Source organism: Rhinatrema bivittatum, chromosome 13 (assembly GCF_901001135.1).
Source record: "Rhinatrema bivittatum chromosome 13, aRhiBiv1.1, whole genome shotgun sequence".
In the NCBI taxonomy this organism is placed as follows: Eukaryota; Metazoa; Chordata; class Amphibia; order Gymnophiona; family Rhinatrematidae; genus Rhinatrema; species Rhinatrema bivittatum.
In genome coordinates, this window is record NC_042627.1 from 2,972,541 (window position 1) to 3,000,478 (window position 27,938).

General features: G+C 47.0%; 1 protein-coding gene across 2 annotated transcripts in view; it reads left to right on the forward strand.

The window, feature by feature from the left end:
* The first annotated feature begins 557 nt into the window (after positions 1-557).
* Positions 558-27,938, forward strand: part of CAPG (capping actin protein, gelsolin like) — a 43,889-nt gene continuing 16,508 nt past the window's right edge. The window contains exons 1-5 of one of the 2 annotated variants that reach the window (XM_029574717.1): positions 558-753; positions 14,734-14,770; positions 16,187-16,359; positions 26,696-26,850; positions 27,137-27,298. In XM_029574717.1, coding sequence (XP_029430577.1) covers positions 14,748-14,770; positions 16,187-16,359; positions 26,696-26,850; positions 27,137-27,298 — 513 coding nt within the window. In that variant the 5' untranslated portion in view covers positions 558-753; positions 14,734-14,747. The remainder of the gene's footprint in view (positions 754-14,733; positions 14,771-16,186; positions 16,360-26,695; positions 26,851-27,136; positions 27,299-27,938) is intronic. The other variant, XM_029574718.1, reaches the window with a different exon arrangement.

Sequence of the window (27,938 nt, forward strand, 5' to 3'; positions counted from 1 at the left end):
TATGGACGCGCTAAATACCTTATTGAATACAGGGTTGTGGACATGTATCGGCACCTGAGGCAATGGAGGATGAAGTGACTTGCCCAAGGTTTCAAGGAGTGTTGTCTGTTGACCTTTCTTTTTGTGTACATAGGTGGAAGAGGTGATGTTTGTATATTGTGGGTGTGCTGGTGATTTTGTATGTATATGTGAGAGACAGAAAACTGATTTTCGTGTGTGGATGTTAGGTTGTGTGTGTGTAAAAAATGCTTTTCATGGATGGGTGGGAGAGAGATTTTTGTGTCCAGGTGAGAGAATTTTTATACTTGACTTGTGTGAGATGATCTTTGGGTATGGGTATATGTGTTAGAAGCTTTGTAGAGGATTTTTGGGTGAGAGTATGCAATCATTATTACCTTTCTCTGTTTGTGAGAGATTCTAGTTAGTGAGTGTGTGTGCATGTGTGTGTGTTTGTGATTGTGTGTGTGTGTGTGTGAGTGTGTGTGTGTGTGTGTGTGTGCCTCTGGGTAAGGGTGTGCCTGATTTGTTTTTTTTGTCAATAGCTCTGTGGCTGATACCTGGCTCCAGCCCTGCAGAAGCCTAAATACCAAAAGCTTTCAAAGGATGCCACCGAGCAGAAGGGGTGGAGGGAGCCAGGGGGCCTGGCTGAGTGCTGGCCTCAGCCCCTCCCAGGAAACCTGCCTTTTAAATTGCTCAGGAGGGAGAGCTGTGGCAGAGAGTCTGTGTCAGCAGCCCAGACAGGCCTGTGTGAGTGTGAGTATCCGCCTGCTCCCGGCGCTTTTCCGCATTCTGCTCGCTCCTGCGCTCCCTTCTCTGCTGGGTTTTCTGCTCTGCAATGGCTTTTTTTCCCCTCCTCCTCCTCTCTCTCTCTTGGTTGCAGTTTTGTACAGATAAACTGCCGGTAACTGTAAAAACGAAAGAGGAGTTGAGAGGAACAAAGGTGAGGGATCATGTTTCAGTTGTTTTTAGAAGAGGAGAGATGAGACATAGGAAGAGGTAAGAGAGACAACGGATCTCAAGCGAGCCAGAAAAAAAAGGAAGGGATGTCAGTGGCAGAAATGTTGCATTCAGGACTTTTTTTTCTTACAGTGCAGAGCCTCCTCCTCCTTCTCCACATACGCAGTCCTCAGCTGTACAAAGGGCCAGATATCTGGAGTTAATTCTCCTCCTCTTGGTTCTGGCATGAAGATTTGCTCCTGTGCATAATATTTTGCACGCTTGGCAACTGTGTAGCCTTAGATGGCCAAGCAGTGAAGGCGAGAGGTTTCACAGGAAAGCAAAAACATTTCATGCACAGAGAAGACCAGAAACAGGAGGAAGAGACAGAGCGGGCGAGGGGAGAGCAAAGGAGGTGGAGAGCAGTCAGAAGAGAGGCAAGAGAGATGGAGGGCTGAGATCTGAGAGAGAGGGAGCAGCTGCGGCTTGGGCAGGAAATTGCCTCATTCCTGTTCTTGTAGCTGGCGTGGAAAACATTTAGAAATGTCTGGTTTGCCTTCCAGCGGGGAAGTTGTGCGTTTTGGGCAGAAGGAGGGGTGGGTGTGATGTATCCTATAACGCATTATTAGCCAGGGAGACTGAAGAGAGCTACTGCTGGCCCTGAGAGGGATCTAATCCATGGGATCTGCCAGGAATTGGCACCTGGATCGGCCACGCTTGGAGACAGGACGCTGGGCTCGATGGACCTTGCTCTGACCCAACATGGCAGTTGTTATGTTCTTATGCCAGTATGAGGAGAGTGGGGGCTCAGATCTTCCCCATCCTCTCCACCTCCCAAGGTGCAGAAAGCAGGTTATGAGGAAGTCAGGCCTGGCTTATTGCAGATCCCTGCCTCCTAATTAACATTCGGCAGCCTTTAGGAGTCATGTTAGCTGAGCATTTGGGGGAAATGGAAATGATTAATTTAGCTGAGTTAGTGGTAATTAAAATGATTTGAAGTTTTGAAAAAAAATATGTAATTCCTAGGGGATGTTAGGGTATTTTCACCTCCTCCTTAAGTTAAGTAAGGGGGGTGTAGCAGTGCTGTTCATCATCAGAACCCCCATGCAGGTATTGTACTGGTACACGTAAAGCAGAAGCACAGCACAGACGGCTGTAGGATGGATCTTCACCAGAATCCCATGCAGGTATATGTCAGGATGAATCCAGTCCAGACTGCTGAAAAGTGACTCTAACTCATCCTCGGAGCCCCATGCACTCATCTCGCTGATACAGCACAGACTTAGAAGGAGAGATTTGTAAAACAAGGGTGTAATTATGTAATAGAAGATACTCACCTTGAATTCCAAAATTGTGTAGAGACCAATGAAATATAAGTCAAAAAAGGAAGCTCTAGGGATAGGGGCATAGGAGGAAGTATCAGATGCAAGCAGCAGGTGAGATGTTTTTCTGAGCAGTCGAACCAGTCCTGCTGCCTCAAAGTGGCTGTGCTGGAAAGCTTTGCTGGAGGACAGTGTTCAGGGAAGAAAGACCCTGTTATTACTGTTGTGTGCAGCAGGGGTTCTCAGCCTCTCCTTGGGACACACCCGGCCAGACTCACAATGAGAATGCATGAGAGAGATCTGCAGGCACTGAATCAATCTCCTGCATATTCATTGTGGATATCCTGAACATCTAACTGGTTGGACGTGGCCCAAGGACGGTGAAAACCTGCTGCACAACACATATAGTGCACCCAGCACATATAGTGCACACAGCACATATAGTGCACCCAGCACCTTTACACGGTGAACAGATTCCTCACGCAGCACTGTAATGAATATCCATCGTGAGACAAAGGCACTAGGCAAAGGAGCTCGCTTCTGTGGAGAGCTTACAGTGCGATTCCTCAGGAATTTGGAAGGCAGGACTGGGTGTAAAGCTCTCAGCTGCTGGGGTCCCTGAAGACCTTGGAGAAAGCAAATCTTCTGGGGAGGGGCCAGAACCCACCTTGAGCGCTGTGCTCGCTTCTGGAGATGGTAAAGCATTTGAGGGAAGGCCTCCAACGTGGTGCATGGCCTGCACCATCAGCCATATCAAGGGGACTGGACGATATGATCCACACATTCAGATATCTAGGAGGCTTCAATAAGGAGGCAGAATGAAGCTCGTCCCATCATGAGAAGGGAGCTTCAGAAGGAATGTTTAAAGCTGAGCATTAAAACCAAGCACTGAAATCAAGTACACGATGTTTTAATGCTCAGCTACCCACATAGGCCTGGGAGGGAGGGAGAAGGCCACAGATCAGCTACCGTAAGACCTGTGAAAGTGCCACTGGGCAGACAGGGTGGGTAAGGGGTCTTTAATGCCACCATATTTTGTGTTTCCTGTTCTGTCCGCAGCAGTAAAAAGTGAGGAGAAGCAGAGTTAGACGGACGCTGTGCTACTCCAGTGCATGGACACAGAGGAGGAGGAGATCCTGTCGACCTCTGCTTCTCTCCTCCCGCTGCTCTGTGCCTGTGCTACGCCAGTGCATGGACACAGAGGAGGAGGAGGAGGAGGTCCTGTCGGCCTCTGCTTCTCTCCTCCCGCTGCTCTGTGCCTGTGCTACGCCAGTGCATGGACACAGAGGAGGAGGAGGTCCTGTCGGCCTCTGCTTCTCTCCTCCCGCTGCTCTGTGCCTGTGCTACGCCAGTGCATGGACACAGAGGAGGAGGAGGAGGAGGTCCTGTCAGCCTCTGCTTCTCTCCTCCCGCTGCTCTGTGCCTGTGCTACGCCAGTGCATGGACTCAGAGGAGGTCCTGTCGGCCTCTGCTTCTCCCCTCCCGCTGCTCTGTGCCTGTGCTATGCCAGTGCATGGACACAGAGGAGGAGGAGGTCCTGTCGGCCTCTGCTTCTCCCCTCCCGCTGCTCTGTGCCTGTGCTACGCCAGTGCATGGACACAGAGGAGGAGGAGGACCTGTCAGCCTCTGCTTCTCTCCTCCCGCTGCTCTGTGCCTGTGCTACGCCAGTGCATGGACACAGAGGAAGAGGAGGCCTGTCAGCCTCTGCTTCTCCCCTCCCGCTGCTCTGTGCCTGTGCTACGCCAGTGCATGGACACAGAGGAGGAGGAGGTCCTGTCGGCCTCTGCTTCTCTCCTCCCGCTGCTCTGTGCCTGTGCTACGCCAGTGCATGGACACAGAGGAGGAGGAGGTCCTGTCGGCCTCTGCTTCTCCCCTCCCGCTGCTCTGTGCCTGTGCTACGCCAGTGCATGGACACAGAGGAGGAGGAGGAGGTCCTGTCGGCCTCTGCTTCTCTCCCGCTGCTCTGTGCCTGTGCTACGCCAGTGCATGGACACAGAGGAGGAGGAGGTCCTGTCGGCCTCTGCTTCTCCCCTCCCGCTGCTCTGTGCCTGTGCTACGCCAGTGCATGGACACAGAGGAGAAGGAGGAGGTCCTGTCGGCCTCTGCTTCTCCCCTCCCGCTGCTCTGTGCCTGTGCTACGCCAGTGCATGGACACAGAGGAGGAGGAGGTCCTGTCGGCCTCTGCTTCTCCCCTCCCGCTGCTCTGTGCCTATGCTACGCCAGTGCATGGACACAGAGGAGGAGAAGGTCCTGTCAGCCTCTGCTTCCCTCCCGCTGCTCTGCGCCTGTGCTACGCCAGTGCATGGACACAGAGGAGGAGGAGGTCCTGTCAGCCTCTGCTTCCCTCCCGCTGCTCTGTGCCTGTGCTACGCCAGTGCATGGACACAGAGGAGGGGGAGGTCCTGTCAGCCTCTGCTTTTCTCCTACCGCTGCTCTGTGCCCGCTTCGGGTACCTTCGGCTTTGACGTAGTTTGTGTTGTTATGGAAAGCTGGGGATGGTGCCAGGGCGTGGTCTGTGGCTCTGTGTCAGACCCGAAGGGGTGCGCGCCAGTGTGGGGTGTGCAGGTAGTGTTAGGGGCTACAGGACCCGAGGTAGAAGATAAAATCTCCCTCCAGCCAGGTTAGACAAAACCCCACTGCTCTCATGGCTGCTGTCTGGGCATGGGGAGATCCTGCCCCCCCATTTTTCTGCTCCCCTGGGTGGAGATGATGAAGCACTGGTCTGTGTACGTCTTTTACTGTCGTTACGAGCACCCACCCACAGCTGTATTATATTTAGTGCTCTTTGAAACCTTTTGTTTAGTTTGTGGTTAAGCTGTTGTAACAGTGAGTGGGTGGGGAAGAGGAGACGACCGTGAAACCTACACAAGGAACTGATTGGACAGCGCACACTCTGTCATTTTTAATGTGTTTTTAAGTGCAGTTTGCATTGAGAGATGTGAGATCAGCCTCAAGCTCTTTCATATGGGGCTTTACAAGCTGAGGATGCATCTGTTACCAGAATCATTTTGTGTCTTTTTAGATGGGAGGCATTGCCAGCAGTCCTAGATCGGCTTTCACTGAGGAATCCGTCTTTCTTTCCACTGCATTCTGGGGGTTTTCCTATTTTAAAAAAGGAATCAGAATGCAATGGTCCAAGCCCTGCTGGGCTGACCCGCATCACATCAGGGGCTGTTGCATTGCCTGCCTGGTGTCTTTGTACAGTGCTCAGCCCTAGGCATTAGAACAGGGGACCCCTCTGCCAGCTAATCTTGTAGGTGTCCTATGATAAGTGCCCCTGGAAGTCTCTGAATTAATGGTGCTAATCTAGTAGGCGTCCTATGATAAGTGCCCCTGGAAGTCACTGAATTAATGGTGCTAATCTAGTAGGCGTCCTATGATAAGTGCTCCTGGAAGTCTCTGAATTAATGGTGCTAATCTAGTAGGCGTCCTATGATAAGTGCCCCTGGAAGTCACTGAATTAATGGTGCTAATCTGGTAGGCGTCCTGTGATAAGTGCCCCTGGAAGTCACTGAATTAATGGTGCTAATCTAGTAGGCATCCTATGATAAGTGCCCCTGGAAGTCACTGAATTAATGGTGCTAATCTAGTAGGCGTCCTATGATAAGTGCCCCTGGAAGTCTCTGAATTAATGGTGCTAATCTAGTAGGCGTCCTATGATAAGTGCTCCTGGAAGTCACTGAATTAATGGTGCTAATCTAGTAGGCGTCCTATGATAAGTGCTCCTGGAAGTCACTGAATTAATGGTGCTAATCTGGTAGGCATCCTATGATAAGTGCCCCTGGAAGTCACTGAATTAATGGTGCTAATCTAGTAGGCGTCCTATGATAAGTGCTCCTGGAAGTCACTGAATTAATGGTGCTAATCTAGTAGGCGTCCTATGATAAGTGCCCCTGGAAGTCACTGAATTAATGGTGCTAATCTAGTAGGCGTCCTATGATAAGTGCTCCTGGAAGTCACTGAATTAATGGTGCTAATCTAGTAGGCGTCCTATGATAAGTGCTCCTGGAAGTCACTGAATTAATGGTGCTAATCTGGTAGGCATCCTATGATAAGTGCCCCTGGAAGTCACTGAATTAATGGTGCTAATCTAGTAGGCGTCCTATGATAAGTGCTCCTGGAAGTCACTGAATTAATGGTGCTAATCTAGTAGGCGTCCTATGATAAGTGCCCCTGGAAGTCACTGAATTAATGGTGCTAATCTAGTAGGCGTCCTATGATAAGTGCCCCTGGAAGTCTCTGAATTAATGGTGCTAATCTAGTAGGTGTCCTATGATAAGTGCCCCTGGAAGTCTCTGAATTAATGGTGCTAATCTAGTAGGCGTCTTATGATAAGTGCCCCTGGAAGTCACTGAATTAATGGTGCTAATCTAGTAGGCGTCCTATGATAAGTGCCCCTGGAAGTCACTGAATTAATGGTTGCAGAGAGAGGCCTCAAGAAGTCAGTATTCAACGGATTTTCTCTGGATAACTTGTGACTTCGCTGGACAGACCCCGTGGTATAAATATCTGGTCCCGTGATTGGATTCATGTTATGCGGCTGAGTCATTAACAGGATACAATTAACCTGCATAAATTGGAGTTGTTCGAGTTACCGTAACTTAGCCAGATTAGCTATCGTGCTAACTCCGATATTCAGTTATTCAGCTATGTCTGGACATGCCTCAGAGCAGGGTCACTGCTATCCCGGTACATGTACCTCGAGAACTTTAGGCTTAACTGGCTCTATTCAAATTATATATTATATATTCAGATTATATATTATATATTCAAATTATATAATATATTCAGATTATATAGCCAGTTCAGTGCTGGCCCAGTGAAAAATCCTAGCGAGCCTGCCTGCCTGATCTTCCACCCCAGTGCCCAATCTCCCCCCTCCCCCTGAAGTCATCCAAAAGATTGTTAAAAATATATATGGCCTGTTCATCCAAGGAGCTTCTTCAACACCCCCCCCCCTCCCCCCCCGACATTTCATTAAAAAATGGGCCTGTGGGATTCTGGTTGCTGCAGTTCAAAAACGATATAGTGAAAGGTACAGAGAAGGGCAACCAAAATGATAAAAGTGAATGGGATGATTCCCCTTTGAGGAAAGGTTAAAGAGGTTAGGGCTCTTCAGCTTGGAGAAGAATTGGCTCACGTGGGATATGATAGAGGTCTATAAAATCATGAGTGGAGTGGAATGGATAAATGCAAATCGGTTGTTTAAAAAGACTAGAAGACATTCATGAAGTTACTAAGTAGTACATTTAAAACAAATCTGAGAATTTTTTTTTCACTCATATAATTAAGATGCAGAATTCATTGCTGGAGGATGTAATTAAGGCAGTTGGCAAAGCTGGGTTTAAAAAAGGCTTGGGCAAGTTCCTGGAGGAAAAGTTCATACATTTTTTTAATCAGGCAAGAAGGATTGGATCTATTCTTTGGGATACTGCCAGGTGCTTGTAACCTGATTTGACCATTGCAGAGATAGGATCCTGGGCTTGGTAACCCATGGTGTGACTCAATATAGCAGTTTTTATGTTATGAATGAAGGAGAACAATGAGGAAGGGATGGAAAAAGAGATTAGGTGGGGGCTGGAAAATAGCTAAGGCAATGATAGGGAAGGAGAAGAGAGATGAGGGAGGGAAAGAGGAGGGTGAAATAAGGGCGTGATGGGTGGAGAGATAGATGAGGATGGGGGAGATGGAGCGACAGAAGACGAGGTGTAGGAAGATGAGGGAAGATGGATGTGTGTGAGGAGAGCAGAGGGAGTGTGTGAGGAAGACAGGAGTCACACGTGTGTGTGTGTGTGTGTGTGTGTGTGTGAGAGTGTGCATGTGTATGTATGTGTGCGTGAGTGTGTGTGTGTGTGTGTGTGTGTGTGTGTGTGTATGAGTGTGTGTGTGTGTGAGAGTGTGTGTGTGTGTGAGAGAGAGAATGTCTGGTAAACTCTGGGGAATAGGAGAACGAGAAGCAAAAGAAAAAGAAAATGGAAACAGGCAGTGAATGCAGCAAGAGATGAAAGGGTCAGGATGGAAAAATGTAGAACAGACTGGATAATGGGCAAGAGACAAGGAAGATAGAAAACTGGAAATGAATGAAAAGAAAATGAAAGCCTGAAAAATCGAGAAAGATCAGGCGACGCGAGAGTCAGAAGGACTTGAAGAGTGGGTGAGATTTTAATCTCTGAAGTCGGTGTCAGCAGCTTACTGAAGATGTTTTTCTGGGAGGGGACGGGATCCTGGTGTGCCTTAGTGGCCGTAGCTTTCGTATGGTGTCTGTATGTCCGTCTGTGTCCTCTGGTCTGGGTGTTAATGTTCTGCAAGCCTGAGGATGAGCTCCCAGCTCCCTGCTGCCTGAGGCCAGGCTCATAGCTCTACGTCGGAGAGAGGATAACCCAGCGGCTATTCCTTCTCATCCCCAGGTCCAGCCCAGCACCTTTTCCTACTTTCTATTATGTGCTTCACCTTTTTCCTTTATAATCTTGTCACACCTTGCCTTGAATTTACGATCAGATAATCCTGAATGTTCAGAGGCTTAGAGAGTAGAAATGATACTGCATGAAATTAACATTTTTACCAAATGCCTCTTTCCTTCCTTATTATCTCCTTTCTGGCTCATGTTCTATAACTTTAGTCTTTATTGTTCAGTGTCTCTTTTCTCTGTTCTCATCTTTATTTCCCTTCACCTTTCCTCTCTGTGCTGCTTCTGAGTCTCCATAACTGATCTGTATGTGTAAGTATCACATTTATTCTTTTTAAAATGAGCTTGAATCTCAAATGGAAAGCATTTCAACCACTTGAGGAAGACTTTTCTGTATACTAGGGATGTGCATGAATTTCATTCATTATCGAGTTAGTGCTCACTGAAACAAAAACGAACAGAAAATGAAAACAAACCGAATAATAAAAATAAGCACAAGTGAAATAAAAACAAATACTTTCTGGCTGCACATCCCTGCTGTGTGCATACATGGATGTGATTACACACTGGGTTACTGTCTGTGTGACTGTGGTTGCCGCCCCAGCCATGAATACAAAGCGCAGCCAGAGCTAAGTGAGAGTCTGGGTCTGACTCAGCCTGGAAGAAATGAGAATATTCAGTGCCACTTCCTCACCCGGCAGGGCTGCGGCTGATACTCATTATAAGGCTCTTTTCTTAAAGTTTGGAATCTCGTGACTGTTTTAACTGAGGACTGTAGATGTTTTAGTCCAGATCCTAGAGTAGAAGTTGGTATTTTCAGAACAAAATGTCTGAAATTTAAAATTAGATTCTGATTCTTGAGTTTCTCCAAGAGTTTCAGGTCTTTTTACATCTGTCATCTTTAAATTAGGATGTACGTTCTCGGCTTTCCTTTCAAGAAAACATCAGTAGTGGCTGCTGAAAACGTTCGGCAGCAAGTGGACCCTTCTGCTTCAGTACTGGATCTGATTCCCTCTCTCTTGTTAATGGACAGGAGTTAGGCCTTGCTCTGTACGTATGCACAATAATGAATACCACTTTATATCGAGCTGCGTTACCTCCATTATTAAAAGAGGCCTTAATCCCATCTACACCGAAGAAACCAGGTCTTGATCTGTCAGCTATTGTTCACTATAGACCCGTGTCAAAGTCACTACTTTGGGAATGAACCTAGATTCAGAAAGTAAAATGTGCAGCCAAGCCGCACAATTTACTTTCAGAAATTAGCGCCTACCCAAAGGTAGGCGTTAATTTCTGCCGGCACCGGGAAAGTGCACAGAAAAGCAGTAAAAACTGTGCACCCTCTGACTTAATATCATGGTGATATTAAGTCGGAGGTCTCAGAAGTAAAAAATAATTAAAAAGAAAAAAAAGAAAATTTAAAATCAGCTCGCAGGTTGAAAACCAGACGCTCAATTTTGCTGGCGTCCGGTTTCCGAACCCGTGATTGTCAGCGGGCTTGAGAACAGACGCCGGCAAAATTGAGCATCGGTTGTCAAACTCGCTGACAGCCGCCGCTCCTGTCAAAAAAGAGGCACTAGAGACGCGCTAGTGTCCCTAGTGCCTCTTTTTACCGTGGGCCCTCATTTGCATACTAAATCGCGCGCACAGGAGAGCAGGCTCTGCCACGACTTTTACTGTATCGGCCTGTTTGGAAGTATATTCAATAGTGAAACCGCACTAACTTTAGGACAGCCCTTTGTCCCGAACAGACTTTGCCGACAAGTTATCCGGCTAACTCTGAATATTGTAGTTAGCTGGCTAACTCATCTCCTTCCAGTTTCCTCCCTTGGAATGCCCCTAACTTAGCCTGCTAAATTCTAGCCATCTAACTTATTAGGCAGCTCGAATTTAACCGGATATGTGCCAAAATATTCATTTAGCTGGCTAACTTCTGAGTTAGATGGCTAAAATCTTTTGAATATGGCCCTCTATATATCCAAGCTGCAAGTAAAGCACAGCATTCCCATGTGCACCTCCTGAATCCTTGCATGAAGGGGCTAAAACTCACATTATTGAGGCTTCCGTATGATAACCCTCCGTATCTTTCCTGATGCTTATGAACCGAAATAAGTGTTGCCATTAGAATACCAACGACGGCGCATCTTATATGATCAAAAAGACACATCTATCAGTAGATCTACCTAATTAACATGGTACAATGAATGCATTAGAAGAATGCTTATAATCAAATCATACAAGTGCTTCAATCTTCAAAGACCATGGGTCCGAAAAGTCTTAATAAGGGATGTCCTCACTGCTTAGCAGACTTGCTAGCAGCTTTTAATTCTACCCGTGCTTTGTGCTTTGATCAGCGTGAGTTATTTGTCGTTCCTGGACCTGGCTCGAGAGTAGATGTCGCTCCTCCTTTAGTTATTTAACACCACTGTTCTGGAATTCTATCCCTGTTGAATTGTGACTTTAATCTAATTTTCAAACATTTCACAAAGGGGTAAAAACCTGGCTGTTTAAAATCAAGCAGATGAGGCTAGATGAATTCTTTTTTTGTTTCTGTGCTGTTATTTAAGTTATTCGTATCTTTGAATTGGAATGTATTAACATTTTTGTTGATTTATTATGAGGAAACTTTTGTTCTTATTGATTCTGCTTTAAATTGCAATTCTATTTGTAATGTATCTTATATTGTGATTTATAGTAATTGGGTATTGATTAGGTTTTATGTGTTTCTGATATATTGTAAAGACTTTGCTATTTGTTTACTAGTGTCATATTGTATGCCGCTTTAATGTGACAAGGAATTGTGGTATTATTAAATAATAACTTACATTACCGTACACTCATTTGCATTGCTGAGATGTCTGGTGGCCCATTAGGGGCTTTGATTTTGGTTACGGATTTGATTGCCTGTCTTTCCAAACCTGTGTTCAAGATGACTTACAATTGAGAAACGGTAAGGAGCGAAAGTGCTTGGTCTTCCCTGGAAGCCAAAGGAAGAGAGAGGGGGGAGAGAGCTCCTCTCTATAGTTAATGAAGGGAACAGGGATTTTCCTTGGAGTAGGGAGAGGGATCCCTCCCTGGACAGAGAAATGAAAGGAGCAGGTCAATGTTCTAAAGAAAGGGTGATGGATGCATGGAAGAGTCTCCTTGTAGAGGAGGTGGCGATGAGGACCATATCAGAATTCAAGAGAACATGGGATGGGACTGTAAAGCTGAGCCAGAGCTGTGGATGCGTAGACTGGATGGGCCACATGGTCTTTATCTGCTGTCATGGTCTATTTCTACATCTGACGTTGAAGCTAACACTAGCCGGTGAAAAGAGCTAAATAAAATCTTAATGATCCAAACACTGGGTCTGTAAGTTAGCGCACAATATGAAAGCAGATCCCAAGTGAAGGAAGCTTAAGGCCCCTCCTATGGGCTATAGGAGGGAACAGTCCTACAGTCGTGGCAGAAAGATGTTCATTAGAACAAGAGGACCCTACGTGCAGAGATCTTTGGAGAGGGGGGTGCCTCTTTGTTTTACGGGATGCTGCTGTTCAGTATTGAAATGCATCCGTGTGGACAGTCAGCTTCCTAATGGAGGAGAACAACGCCAGAGGTGAAGAGATCCTTGAAGCCGACTGTTCAACTAAGGTCTACAGTGAAGAAGCACCTTTGGGTTTCATGCCTGTTGTTTCTCATTGGAAATACAGAGTGCCAGGACAGACGGCCTGCCCTCAAAAGGCGAGGAACGGAACGGCAAAAGATGATAGTGTTCAACATTGTTGAAAATATTTTTGCACTCATTTGAATTGTATTCAAATGTCCAGGAGCTGTTTGCTGTACTCAATTACTATTGCTACGGAAAGTGTGAAGTAAAAGTCCTTGGGAGTGACTGTCCCTATGAGAGTGCAGTTTTTGAATACGATGACAAGGAAAATGCCAGGCTCCCCTCCAGTGAGCTTAATGCTGACTTCATAGAACTGTGGGAATTTGGAGGCTGTAACATTTTAGAATGGAAACACCTATGATCAATACACAGAGATGGCCTTGTTCACTAGTTTGCTGCAGTGTTGCACGTGTGCACACACACTTTGTACCTGTGCATCGGGGAGCACATTTTCAAAGGGAAACTGCCCAATACAATATCAGTGGAGCACCAGCATCAGTACAGGTGTCAGTACATCACTAGGACCCGGCATGGTGCTGTTGGTACCCACCAGCACCAGGAAGGCACCTGCCCACACTCCCTGAGGAAATAGAGCCAGAATACCTTCTCTTCTTATGACGGAGGTTCTGCTACTACAACTTATCACTTCTGTAGCACTACTCAACATATGCAGCACTATACAGAAGAGCTTACAGCGTAACCAAGACAAACATACAGGGCAAGAGGGACATTGGGAATGTCATTTATTAAGAAAATAGTTAAAATTACTAAGGCTATGAGTAGGATAATCAGGCTTTAAGATTTAAAAGCAGCCTCAAAATGGTGGGTTTAGACTGGATTTGAATAAGACCAGAGAGGCGTATGGTAGAGGCATTGGAGTTGGGGGTTGCCAGTCTTGACTTTTCCCCATTGCATGCTGGGACTTTTTCTGATTTCCCTATTGCAGTGTTTAAGAAAATCAATACTATAAGTACTTGCATGCAGGGGTATAAAATCAGGTCTGGATCAACCTGTCCTGAAAGTCTGGAGCTAGTTGACAACCCTAATCGGAGTGTAGATTGTTTGTTTGTCTAGAAAGCAATCCAACATCTAAAACACCAACAGAAAAGAGCCTGGAAGATTCATGCCGAATGTAAACCACATCGGCTTAAAGTAATAGCTGTGCTGGCAATACCCAACTCTACCTTAAACCAATGAGGATACCAATATTATCGCAGTACCAGTGCACTGTGAACAGAGTTATAAATACCCTGCTGAGTTTGCACGCCTACCTTTGCTGATTCCTAGCAGGTCTGAAAACATGTCAGGCGATAATGTATTATCTGCACAGAGCTATCCTTGTACATAGCACTGTAAAGATAGCAATGATAATATGATTGATGTAGTTGCTCACAGCTTCCAATGGAAATTGGCCTGTTGAGTTTGCTTAATGTCACATGAGAGGCTGGTGCTACTGGTGGGATTAGGATCTGGATTCTAACAGCCGTGTGCCCTGGTTACTCTGCCAGCCCTATAGACCACATCCTTCCTGCCCTAAACCCGTCACTGCCACACTGGTGCTGCAGGAGCACTCAATGCAAAGCGACATTATCTACCAGCAGAGAGCTCTCAGGAAGCTGTGGGTTTCTGGGGTTTGCCAGTTGGCACGCAAGACACGACAGAGTGACGGGAGGCGTTGGGTCTCACTGAGTCACAGACCAGAGAGAGAAAATATATTCTAGAGTCCTGCGTTGTAGTAAAAAAGATTTTGGAAAAAATGAGGAATTAAAAAACAGAAGGGGCAGCCCGAGTGAGAGAGGAATAAGGGGTTTGTGGCATATGTATAAGAAAATAAAATTCCAGAAGCAGGGTGTGGCTGCAGTGCTGTCGCTCCTAAGCCATCTGCCTCCGGGGGCTACAAAACAGAGGAAAGCTGATAGCAGGTCATAAAATGTATAGACCCCCTGAAATAAACCATGAGAGAGAGACAGAACTGTCTTATTATTTACAGTATACGGCATTCATACACAATAATTCACCTGCCTTCAGTGTAAGGGTGGTGCGATGATTAGAACCCAGAGCTGGAGACCCTGCCCTGTTCCATCCCTTCCCCCATCCATCACGCACCATGTGTCTGAGAGTAAACTCTTTGGGGCAGGCATATTGTGACCACACGAATTCTCTTTCACATTCATGAAGCTGTATAAATAATATTATAGTAAAGCATTTGAAAGCAAAACCCACAGGAAGAGTCTGTGGGCCTGATCTCTTAAAGGTTTGATGAGAAGAAAAACTGATCCATTCGATTTGACTTCAAGTCCTGTGAGAATCTGAGCAGAGCCTCAGCTGCATCCACACGTCTGAATATGTTTTATTTCTCTTGCTTTTTCTCCACTCTTCCGACTCTTAAGCACTAAACTTTCTTCTCCTTTTCTATACAGGGACCACATTCAAGATGTCCGGTACAGATTGTAAAACGTAAGTCAGCTGCTGACGTGGGCAGTGCGCCTAACATCAGGGGGAAACGTTGAAAAGCGATGAAATGGAAGACAAAAGACGATCTGTGCTCCCTCCTCTCAGTCTCTGGACAATCTCTGTGCCTCCCTGGATATCTGTGCTACCTCCTCTCAGTCTCTGGACAATCTCTGTGCCTCCCTGGATATCTGTGCTACCTCCTCTCAGTCTCTGGACAATCTCTGTGCCTCCCTGGATATCTGTGCTCCCTCCTTATTTCTGTCTCTGCCTCCCTGGATATCTGTGCTCCCTCCTCTCAGTCTCTGGACAATCTCTGTGCCTCCCTGGATATCTGTGCTCCCTCCTTATTTCTGTCTCTGCCTCCCTGGATATCTGAGCTCTCTCCTCTCAGTCTCTGGACAATCTCTGTGCCTCCCTGGATATCTGTGCTCCCTCCTTATTTCTGTCTCTGCCTCCCTGGATATCTGAGCTCTCTCCTCTCAGTCTCTGGACAATCTCTGTGCCTCCCTGGATATCTGTGCTCCCTCCTTATTTCTGTCTCTGCCTCCCTGGATATCTGAGCGCCCTCCTCTCAGTCTCTGGACAATCTCTGTGCCTCCCTGGATATCTGTGCTCCCTCCTTATTTCTGTCTCTGCCTCCCTGGATATCTGAGCTCTCTCCTCTCAGTCTCTGGACAATCTCTGTGCCTCCCTGGATATCTGAGCTCTCTCCTCTCAGTCTCTGGACAATCTCTGTGCCTCCCTGGATATCTGTGCTCCCTCCTTATTTCTGTCTCTGCCTCCCTGGATATCTGAGCGCCCTCCTCTCAGTCTCTGGACAATCTCTGTGCCTCCCTGGATATCTGTGCTCCCTCCTTATTTCTGTCTCTGCCTCCCTGGATATCTGAGCTCTCTCCTCTCAGTCTCTGGACAATCTCTGTGCCTCCCTGGATATCTGTGCTCCCTCCTTATTTCTGTCTCTGCCTCCCTGGATATCTGAGCTCTCTCCTCTCAGTCTCTGGACAATCTCTGTGCCTCCCTGGATATCTGTGCTCCCTCCTTATTTCTGTCTCTGCCTCCCTGGATATCTGTGCTACCTCCTCTCAGTCTCTGTGCCTCCCTGGATATCTGTGCTCCCTCCTCTCAGTCTCTGGACAATCTCTGTGCCTCCCTGGATATCTGTGCTCCCTCCTTATTTCTGTCTCTGCCTCCCTGGATATCTGAGCTCTCTCCTCTCAGTCTCTGGACAATCTCTGTGCCTCCCTGGATATCTGTGCTCCCTCCTTATTTCTGTCTCTGCCTCCCTGGATATCTGAGCTCTCTCCTCTCAGTTTCTGGACAATCTCTGTGCCTCCCTGGATATTTGTGCTCCCTCCTTCTCTCTGTCTCTCTGATAATCTTGGTGCCTCCTGGTTTATCTGTGTTCTCTTCTTCTCTTAGAGGGCCACAGTTTGACCCCTGTGTACAGAAGCCTGGGCTGCACATCTTCCGCGTGGAGAAGATGAAGCTGGTGCCATTTCCCAAGGAGCAGACCGGCTGCTTCTTCTCTGGAGACTCCTACCTGCTCCTGTACAATGCTGCCGATGGCAAATCCAACTTGCACATGTGGTATGGTGAGGAAACCCCCTGTCACCCCCTCCTAACAAGCTGGAGCCTCTCCAAGGCCTGCACAGCTGCGGTTATACACCTCCCCCCCCTTACCACACCTCCTTTCATGTAAGACTGCTGAATGTAAACTCCTGACTGCATTGCATCCAATTATAATCTCTTCCCCCTCTAAAAGGCTCTCTGCTATACCACAGATACAAGGCTGGTCACCCCATTATTTACAATCCCTTTGATTTTAACACTTTTTCTGGTAGAAGACTGGAGTACATCAGTTCCAAACACCACTATAATACCAACCTCCACCCCATTATTGTTACTCTCTTATATGAGCTGCTCCTCTGCTCCTATCTCCATTAAACCCCACTATAAAACTCTTATCTCTAACATTGCTTTCCCTTAACTCCTCCCTCCATTGAAATCCTCCCTTTATAAAAGGCTCTGCTACAGCACTGGAATATAAGGCTGACACTCTCCCAGATGCTTTCCTGGGTTGTAGACCCTTCTGAGACCTTGAGAGCAGGGATCTGGGGTGAACCATCTTCATACGACTCTTCTAAAGACACCGTAACATAATAAATGATGGCAGAAAGGCTCAAATGGTCCATCCAGTCTGCCCAGCAAGTCATCGCCTCTCTGTAAAGGTTAATTCCAAGTAGAAATGTTACACCAAAAGTTACCCCATTTCTTCATGTTCATCCTCTACCATTAGGGATCCTCTCTATTTATCTCACACCCTTTTGAATTCCATTACCATTCTTGTCTTCACCACCTCTTCCATGAGGGCCTTCTGTGCATCCTCCAACCTTTCCATGAAAAAATATTTTCTGACTTCGTTCCCCTTGGAGTTTCATGTCATGACCCTTAGCTCTCCAGCTTCCTTTCCATTGGAAAAAGTTTGATTACCATGTATTATTAATACCTTACAAATAAAAGCCTGTATCATGTCTCTCCTCTCCTCCAGGCTGTACATATTTAGGTCCTCTAGTCTCATAAGTCTTTCACTGCAGAGCCAACACCATTTGATTGCCTTTCTCTGGACTGCTTCCATCCTGTCTCTATCCTTTTTGAGAAAAGGTCTCCAGAACTGTACTCCAAGTGAGGCCTCACCAAAGACCTGTACAGGGGCATTATTGCCTCCTTTACCCTGCTGGTTATACCTCTCTCAATGCAACCCAGCATCCCTTTTGTCTTTGTCACCACCTGGTCACTGAAATGGAAGTGAACTCTTATGGTTGGTGCAGTCTAGTAAGTGAACCCACTAGGTCCATGCTGACAGTTGGCAGATACTCCCTGGGCTAGGTCAGAGCTGTGGTATCATCTGTATAAGTCCCGTTCCCCGCAGGTTGAGCTCTTGGGTTCCAGGGGCAAGCAGAACTTAGATGATGGTCCCACAAGGCAAAGACGAAGACAGAATCTGGAGCTGAGCTTAGGTCAAGGCAGGCAGCAGTCAGAGAATCACCAGGTACAGACCAAAGGTCAGGGCAGGCAGCGAGAAGAGCACAATACAGGGCCAAAGCAATGGTCAGTGGCAGGCGGCGAGTAGTCCGTGTCCAAGGCAGTGGTCAATGTCAGGAATAAGGCCGAGGCAGACAGGACTGGGAAAAGACAAGAGACGGAGGACCAGAACAAGCAAAGCAGGGCAATAGAGGCAGGACTGCAGGACATCTATTGCATTTGTGGACCCTTGGGCCAAGGCAGGATTGATGCAACCTGCAGGGCGCGGCCATGCAGGAACCTATTGTTGGCCGGTGAACCTGGACGACGCAGAGATCTTGCTTTATTTGGGGTCACCAGTAGTGTCGCTGAAGCAATCTGAGGGTTCACACCCACCCAGGGTGACCTGCGACAAGTCATGGGCCCATTTCAACACTTTCTCATGGAGTCTGGAGGATATGACCATTTTCCCTAGAGGGATGGTTACCCTGGTAGCCAAAAGTATCCTGGCAGGGTCGATGATGCATCTGGGAGGTTCTGGAACATCCTCCGTCTGGAAGGAGCAAGAGAGAACATCTGCTGATGGTTCTTGTGTGCAGGGCGATACTGCAATTCAAAATCAAAGTGAGCAAAGAATAAGGACCAATGGGCCTGCCTTGTATTAAGCTGCTGAGCGTGATGCAAGCTCAAGACTGAGATGCTTTATTTGTCAAGGTTTCCATCAGGCAATATGCCCAAGCATAAGCTAATTAACTGAACGAAAATCATGATTTCACAGGAAGTATGTAATCTGGGCATTATTCTAGATACTAACTTGTCTTTCCATCCACAAATAAAACAAGTTGTGGGATCTTCTTACTTTAAAATACAAATGCTCAGAAGTTTATGTCCTTACCTTAATGAGAAGAATGACTTAAAAACTATTATATATTCTTTAATAAAGTCTACAGTCAATTATTACAATGCATTATACATTGGCCTGCCTTTAAATACAACATACGCACTCCAGTATGTTCAGAATTCGGCTGGAATTTCGATCAATCAACATGTGACACCTTACTTTAAAAAAAAGTATCATTGGTTATCTGTTGTCTGGAGAATCAAATTCAAAATGGCAATTTTAGCCTTTAAGAGCATTTAAAGGATTGGTCCCAAATAGTTTTAATTCAGTATTGAAATTGTACCAACCCATAATTTTGTTATCTAGCTTGCACATACTATTGGATGTACCATCTTTCAATGTAATTAGTTTGGATGAATCAAGAGAGAGATTGTTCTATGTTAGAAGATTGAAACTGGGCTTTTGAAGTTCAGGAAAATGGTAAAAGCCGTGTTCTTTCAGCAGGCATTCGGGTAATTGCTGAATGTAAAATCTGAAGCAATAGCACTTAGATTGTTGTATTCTGATTTTTTGTGTAAACATATGTATAGTTTGTGATGGTTTGACATACACGCGCTTTATTTATGGATGTTTTAATTGTAAACCACATAGAAGTGTTGATAGGCAGCTAATTGTTTTTTAAATAAATAAATATAGGTATTTGAGATTTTTGTGGGCCGTATATATTGTACCATGGTGTTGGGCAACTTCAAGGAGGGGACCCCACTCTTCGAGAACTAATTTGATGGCCAGAAGCTCTCTGTCTTCGATACTGTAATTGTCCACGGGAGAAAACTTCTTAGAAAAGAAGGAACATGGCCAGAGGACATCTTCTACAGAGTGCTGGGTCAGGCCAGCCCCTATGCCCAAAGAAGAGGCTTTGACTTCTAAGACGAAAAGTAATGCAGGATCCAGGTGATAAAGACAGGTTCAACTATAAAGGTGTTCTTTAACTTTTAAAATGCTTCTAAAGCCTCAGTGGCCAATCTCTGGTATTGGCACTCTTGCAAGTAAGGGGAGCTGCCATGGGTGAGTAGTTTGGGATAAACTGATGATGATAATTAGCAAATCCCAAGAACCTTTATAGAGGTTGGAGCCCCTCGGGATGAGATCAGTCCTTAATAGCTTTGACCTTGGCAGGATCCATGCAGAATCCATCACGGGAGACTAAGTGTCCTAGGAAGAGAAGTTCCTCCTGTTCAAAAAGGCCTTTTTCCAACTTGGTATAAAGATTGTTCTCTCGTAGACTTTATAGGATGATGCAGATATCTCCGTGGTGAGAGCTCAGAGTTTGGGAAACAAATCAACACGCCATCTAAATATTCGACAACACGTGTAGATAAGGTTACAAAAGATCTCATTGACTATTTTCTGGAAAACTACTGGAGCATTGCAAAGCCCAACGGGCTTGACTAAGTATTCGTAATGTCTGTCACAAGTGTTAAATGCAATTTTCCACTCATCATCAACTTTGATATGTATAAGGCTCCTCTGAGGTCCAGCTTTGTGAACATCTTAACATCTGTGATTTTGATGTTTAGAACACTCCACTATTTTTCCTGGCACTGAAATCATGCTAACTGGTCTGTAGTTTCTTGGATTTCCCCTGAAGCCCTTTTTAAATATTGGGTTTACATTGGCCACCCTTCAGTTTTCAGGTACAATGGATGATTTTAATGATAGGTTACACATTTTTACTAATAGATCTGAAATGTCATTTTTGAGTTCCTTCAGGTGATTTACTTCAGGTGATCCTTCAGGTGATCCTTCAGGTGATTTACTACTCTTCAATTTGTCAATCAGGCCTACCACATCTTCTAGGTTCACTGTGATTTGGTTCAATCCATCTGAATTATTACCCATGAAAACCTTCTCTGGAATGGGTACCTCCCCAACATCATCTTCAGTAAACACCAAAGCAAAGAAATTGTTTAATCTTTCCACGATGGCCTTATCTTCTCTAAGTGCCCCTTTAACCCCTCAGTCATCTAACTGTCCAACTGACTCCCCCACAGGCTTTCTGCTTCGGATGTATTTATCTCATTCCTATCCATACTCTTGCCAACGAGCAACGGTTCTCTTCCAAACTCTTCTTTAGTGTTTAATATTTCTCCTAGTTCCTCATCTTTCACAGCTGTAGCTCCAGGCACTGTACACACCTTTAATTGGATAATGGATAATAACACAGGTCTGCTGCCATTCTCCTCCATCAAACATACAATTAGCGGCAGCTTTCCAGGCTGTTCCATCCTGGCTCGGGTCTCCAGCATGCCTGATGTGTCATCCACATGCAGCACAGAAACTCCTAGGTGCTGGCCTCACTTATTGCAGTCCTGCTGGACTGAGGCCACATCTCTGGAGGGAGAGGGAGGAGTGTGCACTGCCCTGAGGAGACTCAGATTTACCTAAACATCTCTAAGTGTTCCCTATGCAGTGGAACCTTCCGTATTCCCCTTGCCACAGCACCAGTACACGGATAATATAGTGTTACCTCTGGAGTGATGCTGAACTGAAATACAGTATGAGGAAGTTACATTACTTTGATGATGAATAATGATTCTCCCTCTCCCTGCAGCGTACCCTGCCCTGGCTTTAACGCTGGGCGGGGACTCCCACAGTATCACTTCTCTCGCAGAAATGTCACGATACAAGTTTTTACTTTGGGACATTTTATTAGGGTGGGAAACAAGGCTGCTTGGTTTCGACAGGTTGTCAAAAACAGCAAGGTTAAAGGGACCAGGTGCCTGAAAATGTGGTACTTGTCTGGAAGCTCTCACCCCCCAGGCAAGCGCCAAACCAGTGCTGCTCAAACCTGTCCTTGGACCCAGCTGGGGATTTCAGGATCATCCCTAATGAACGTGCATGAGACAGATTTGCATGCAGTGGGGGCAGTGCGTGCAGATCTATCTCCTGCGTAGCCATTAGGCATATCCTGAAAACCCAACTGGCTTTGTGGAAGGGGGAGGCCTGACCCAAGACCCTCGGGGGGCCAGCTTACAATAGCCTGAGGCAGTCTGTGGTGCTGGGCGTGATTTCCAGGCCCTTGCGAAGGATAACATTGCCTTGCAGACAAATTACTCTGAAGTTTCTGCTTATCCCAGCCAGAGGCGCGGGCCACCGAGAAGGAGAAATGAAATCCCTGCACTGTCCCCCTCATTCTACCCGCTGGGTACAGTCTCAGGAGCTCTGGGCCCCAGAAACCTTTCCTTCCTCTCTTCCTCTTCCATAAACAACAATCGCTGCCAACAAACCCAAACGAGTCATTCCAGAAACCCGTTTTAAAAGCTATGAAAGCCTCCCCCCAGGCCCTTTCCGGGGGTTATACAGGCCGGCTGCCCTAATTCTCCCCCGTTGCGTGCTGGACTTGCTCCATTTATCACAATGAAAGTGAAACTCTAAAATCCAGAATATAATGGGAAGATCAGAATGTGTTTTCCCCATGGTATCTTCATGCACTCTTGTTGCCTTCCTATCCTACATCCTGGCCTTCCTATCCTATTCCCATCGGGCAGCAGCTGAAAGTGCAGCGCTGACAATTTGTTTTAAATAAGTGAAGTGAACGAGTTCTGCGAGGAGAAGCAGAAACAACAGCCCAAAGGCGGCGTCTGAGTGCTGTTCAGGGAGCGGCAGGTCGGACCTGTCTGGCCACATCTTCCTGCCAGCAGGACCGGAGTTAGCTCAGGCCCCAAACCCCTGCAGCTTGAGTGCACAGAAGACTTTTGCAAGGGGCAGGCAAGATAGGCCACAGCAAGCTTTTACGTGAGTCTCTGAGCCTGCACACGTAGGAGCCTGGGAGAGAAGGGCTAGCTCGGGGCATCGCTTTCTCCAGCCACTGCCCTGGCCACACACTGCAGATCTTTCTTAACAGGAGCGACCCAGCACCGTGGGAACGTCAGAAGCAAACGCCTTCATTTGTCTGTAGGGGTATTCATAACCTCCTCCCCCGAGGCTGCTCAGCAGCCCTGCCCTCCCTTTTAGCCCAAGTGACTCATCCCATCAGGAGCTGCCGCAGGACCTGACTCAAAGTTTCCAGGCCAACAGGAAAACAAAAGTAAAGAAAACAGATCTTGGGCAAACTGGGTTTATCCTGCAAAGAGGAGACACAATGCTGTGCTGCGGGTCATGACGTGGGTTAGCCAGTCTGAACGCAACACTCCTGAGAGCAGCATCCTGTATTTTACAGTGTAATATAACGCTGCAGAGTGATATCACATTCATACCTGTCACCCTGAAATTGTCATGGATTAGTGGGGTGGGGTGGGGGCTTAATTTGCACAGACTCTGTTATATATATATATATACAGAAACTCACATGCTCTCTCTCATACACGTTCATACTCATTCTCTCCCACACACAAACTCTCTCATACACATGCTCACTCACTTCTCTCCCTCTTCCACACACATGCTCACTCACACATAACCCAGGCTCACTCACATTCTCTCACACATTCGCCCAGACACATGTGCTCACTCACACTCTCTGGTCTCTCTTTCTCCCCCCAATACATACTATCACTCACATACATGCTCATTCATCCTCTGTCCCCATCCTGAACCCACCAGGATCAGCAGCTTCCTCCTCCTCCTTTGGGTTCCCGGTGCAGTAGCAGCTTGCTCCTCCTCCTCCTCCTCCTCCTTCAGGCCCATGGGGTGATGCAGCAGCCTCCTCCCTTGGGCCTGTGTGACTTAGAGAAAACTTCCTTCTGCTTGTGGCAGCGCGGGCTGTTGCTATCTCTGCTTCCTTGTTCTTCTGAGGTGGCCTTCTTTTGGCCACGTGACTGACTCGCCTTCTCCTTGTTGCTGCCCGTGCAGCCAGGAAGATGACACCTCTCTCAGCCCAGCTGCAGGCCGATGCATCAGAGCATGCTCAGCTGAGCGCAGGGTTTGACCCGGGCTTGGACGCGCACAATTTCCCCTAGCACCTCCTTTCTACTGCGGCAGCCCGTTTAAATATTGAATTGGGTGCCCGGAGAGGTGGATCGGCGTGCACTAGGAGAGCGGGTGCTCGATCACGAGCGCGCCAATATTGCATCAGCCTGCTGGAGGTTTTCCGTGTTGGCCTGGAGACCATGCGATAATCTCCGGATAATGCTGGCAATGATCATGTGATGCGTTTCTGTAGGGAGCAAGGTTGCCAACTGTCTGGTGTTTATTTGTCAGGCTCACTGCCTGCACAAATTCAAAACTGGCAATAGAAAAGCCAGAAATTAACAGAGACTGCCCCTCTTATTTATTTATTTATTTATTTATTTAAATTCTTTTAATATACCGATGCTCAAGACCAGGTCTTATCGTACCGGTTTACAATGAACTAGGGGGAAAAAACCAGTTAACAATGGAAGCAAGAAATTACATTATAACAGGGAATGTGGAACTTGGTTGTTAGAGAAAAGGATAGGTTAAACAATTTCTAACTCTTCTCTTCTCCCCGCGTGATGTTTCTTCCCCTAACTCAGGGCTGCTCAGCCAGGGAGAGGGGTGCGAGCAGGAGAGCTGCCCCAGACCACTGCCACCTCTGCATGCCTTTCTTCTGGAAACCTGGGACACGTGGCAGTGACCAGTAGCCACTAGTGCTCTCTGCTAGCCTCACTCATCCTCCCCCTCCCACTCATGACCTCTTGTTTTACAACTTCCTTTCGAATGAAAAATGCCTGTTCAGGTATCTGAGCGCCTCCATCATAACCCCCTGATTCTCCTGTCGCCACACTTCCTGGCCTCCCGCTGCCCCAGCAAGATGAGAACCCTTCCTCCGTCTGGACTTGAACTGCTGATATAGCCTGGGCGGATCGCGGCAGGAGAGCTGGAGCCAGCGGCACCAGCATGGTCTCTTCTTGCTGCCCTCCTCCCCCCATGGCCTGGAAGAGGAAGTGGTGCCCGTAGGAAGAAGGGACCATGCCAGGTACAAGTGCTGCGGCATCGGTCTGGAGCAACGTCAGCCCCTGCGGCCAATGGGACTCCTTCCTCGAGGCCGCGGGGGCTGGAAGACTAGGAGGCTATTGCTGCCACTAGTTGTTCGGTGGGAGAGAGAGAGAGTGAGTGAGTGATCCTATATGTTTGAGATCCTGTATATGCACGCGTGTGTGTGAGTGTATACGTAAGTGTGTGATTGAGAGCCTGCTTGTGTGAAAGAGAGCACACATCTCCAACATGGTTAACTATTCTCCTACTACTCCATGGTTAACCTTATCTTCTATCGTTTACCTGTGTGAATTATAACCTGTCCTTTCTCTTCCTTCTCAGCCAAGTTCTTATCACCCTGTTATATGTAACTGTCTTTTCCGCACCATTGTTATAGTTATGTTTACTATGCACCCCTGTTTTATGTGAACCAGCACGATGTGACTGCTGTCTCGAATGCCGGTATAAAAAAAATAAATCTGAAATAAATAAATAAATAACGTGTGTGATTGAGAGTCTGTGTGTGACTGAGACCCTTCGTGTGTGAGAATCAGCATGTATACAAGTGTTTGATTGAGAACTTGAATGTTTAAGTGAGAGAGAGCATGTGTACGTATGACTAAGAGCCTGTGTGTATAAGAGAAAGAGAGAGAGCATGTGTGTAACTGTGTAATTGAGAGCCTAAGTAAGTGAAAGAGAGAGAGAATGTGTATGTGTGTGATTGAGAGTGAGGAGAAAATTGTAACAACCCCCCCATTCACCACAATCTCAGGACACTTGGAAATTGAATGTTTCCAGGTTAGGAGAATAGAGCATTTTTTTTATATCCTTATTTTTAATTATTGGGTCTCTGTGTCAGCTGTTTTGAAATAGTTTATTGGTGTCTGGAAATTTTTGCTATGAGTTTTTAATTATTGGATATTCCATTCATCAGCTATTTTGAAATCTGTTCTTTTTGTTAGGATGGTTTTACTGCTGTTGATTTTATGTTTCTTGATATGTTTTATGAGGACTGGTGGTGATTCTCTTTTTTCCTTTGTTGCACTGCATACAGTCTCTCTGGCTTGTTGCGGTTTCCAGTTCAGGTTTTGTCTGCATGTTTCTAATTATCCTTTATGGTCTCTCTATTCTTTGTTAGGTGACTGAGGTGAGGTTCTCTGCTGGCTTGCAGATTCTGGGTAGGGCTCTATAGAAGCCTGGCTTGTTCCATTTTCCTAATTGGTGGTGTATTGGTGTTTTAAGGCCTGGTGTAATATTTTCAGAGTTGCATTTTCTTAGGTAAGGTGGATACTGTTTGAGTGCTAGAAGCTGATGCTGTTCTGGTATGGGAGGTTTACTATTTATGTAATTTCTGTTCAGAAAGAGTACTTATCTTTCCCTTCTGTCATACTTAACAATAAAAGTAATACTGGGCCTTTTTTAGAACTTTTGCTGTGGAATATAATGAATAGTATGCCACACATGTGAGCAGTGTATATATCAGGTGTGTCGCAATGGGAAAAAGGTTGAGAAACTGTGCTCTGTGGTCTACTTATTTAGATCTTTAAGTCTCATCTCATAGGGCTTTTGGTGCAGACCATGCATCACTTAGATAGCCTTTCTCTGGACCACCTCTATTCTGTCTAATTTCTTGAGGGGATATGATCTCCAGAATGCTAGACGAGGTCTCTCAGTGACCTGTGCAGTGGTCTAGAACGGGTAGATGTGAATCAGTATTTAGTCTTTCAGTTAATAGAAGGACTAGGGGGCACTCCATGAAGTTAGCATGGGGCACATTTAAAACTAATCGGAGAAAGTTCTTTGTCACTCAATGCACAATAAAGCTCTGGAATTTGTTGCTCCCCATCTCCTCTCTAACAATACGGAGGAATATTTGCCCTTCTGAGTGCCGGTGCCTAGGGTCACCTCCCGGTCTCTCCCCCCAGGATGTCAGGAGCCGGGAGACGCTCCCCATCTCCTCTCTAACAGAACCGAGGAATATTTGCCCTTCTGAGTGCCGGTGGCTAGGGACATCTCCCGGTCTCTCCTCAGACTCTGTAGCTAGGGGTAGCGCCGCCCTGACTCCCCGTCTGTCAGTGGCTGGGGGCAGCTTCTTTGCTCTCCTCACTCTCTTTCTCTCTGGGCAGGTAAGGACACCTCTGTGGACGAGCAGGGAGCGTGCGCTATGTTCGCCACACAGATGGACACATTTCTTGGGGGCCGACCGGTGCAATACAGGGAGGCCCAGGGACACGAGTCAGAGAAATTCATGAGCTACTTCCCTAAAGGCATCAAGTATCAGGTAAGGGAGTCAGGAATAGCCACAGCATGAACGACTCGCTTTCTGTTTTATCTTCTGCTCTTCTCTCGTGTCCGCTGCTGCCCACGACTCGCTTTCTGTTTTATCTTCTGCTCTGCTCTCGTGTCCGTTGCTGCTGCCCCTGCCCTCTTTGCCCTGCTCCTGTGCCTGCGCCGGCCTTTACCTAGCTCTTTGCCTGTCTCGGTGCTGCCTCTTCTGCGCCTGACTCCCTGCCGGCAGCTTTCCTCTTGTTGGCCATCACTCACGGAGCCGGGTCACTTCCCCTCAGGAGGGCGGTGTGGCTTCTGGACTGCGCAAGGTGCACAGCGATGCGGCCCAGGATCCAAAGCTCTACCTTGTGAAGGGAAAGAAAAACATCCGGGCCTCAGAGGTGAAAGTGAGCTGGGACAGCTTCAACAAGGGAGACTGCTTCATCCTGGACCTGGGAGCTGTGAGTCTAAGTGTGTGTGTGAGGCAGAGAGAGAGAGACAGCTACAGCACGAGAGAGAGGCAAGAAAAGACAGCTGCAGAAAGAGAGACAGGCAGAGAGGGACAGCTACAGCACGAGAGAGAGGCAAGAAAAGACAGCTGCAGAAAGAGAGACAGGAAGAGAGGGACAGCTACAACATGAGAGAGAGACAAGAAAAGACAGCTGCAGAAAGAGAGACAGGCAGAGAGGGACAGCTACAACACGAGAGAGGCAAGAAAAGACAGCTGCAGAAAGAGAGACAGGAAGAGAGGGACAGCTACAACACGAGAGAGGCAAGAAAAGACAGCTGCAGAAAGAGAGACAGGAAGAGAGGGACAGCTACAACATGAGAGAGAGACAAGAAAAGACAGCTGCAGAAAGAGAGACAGGCAGAGAGGGACAGCTACAACATGAGAGAGATGCAAGAAAAGACAGCTGCAGAAAGAGAGACAGGCAGAGAGGGACAGCTACAGCACGAGAGAGGCAAGAAAAGACAGCTGCAGTAAGGGATAGAGACAGGCAGAGAGGGACAGCTACAACACGAGAGAGGCAAGAAAAGACAGCTGCAGAAAGAGAAAGAGACAAGCAGAGAGGGACAGCTACAGCACGCGAGAGAGGCAAG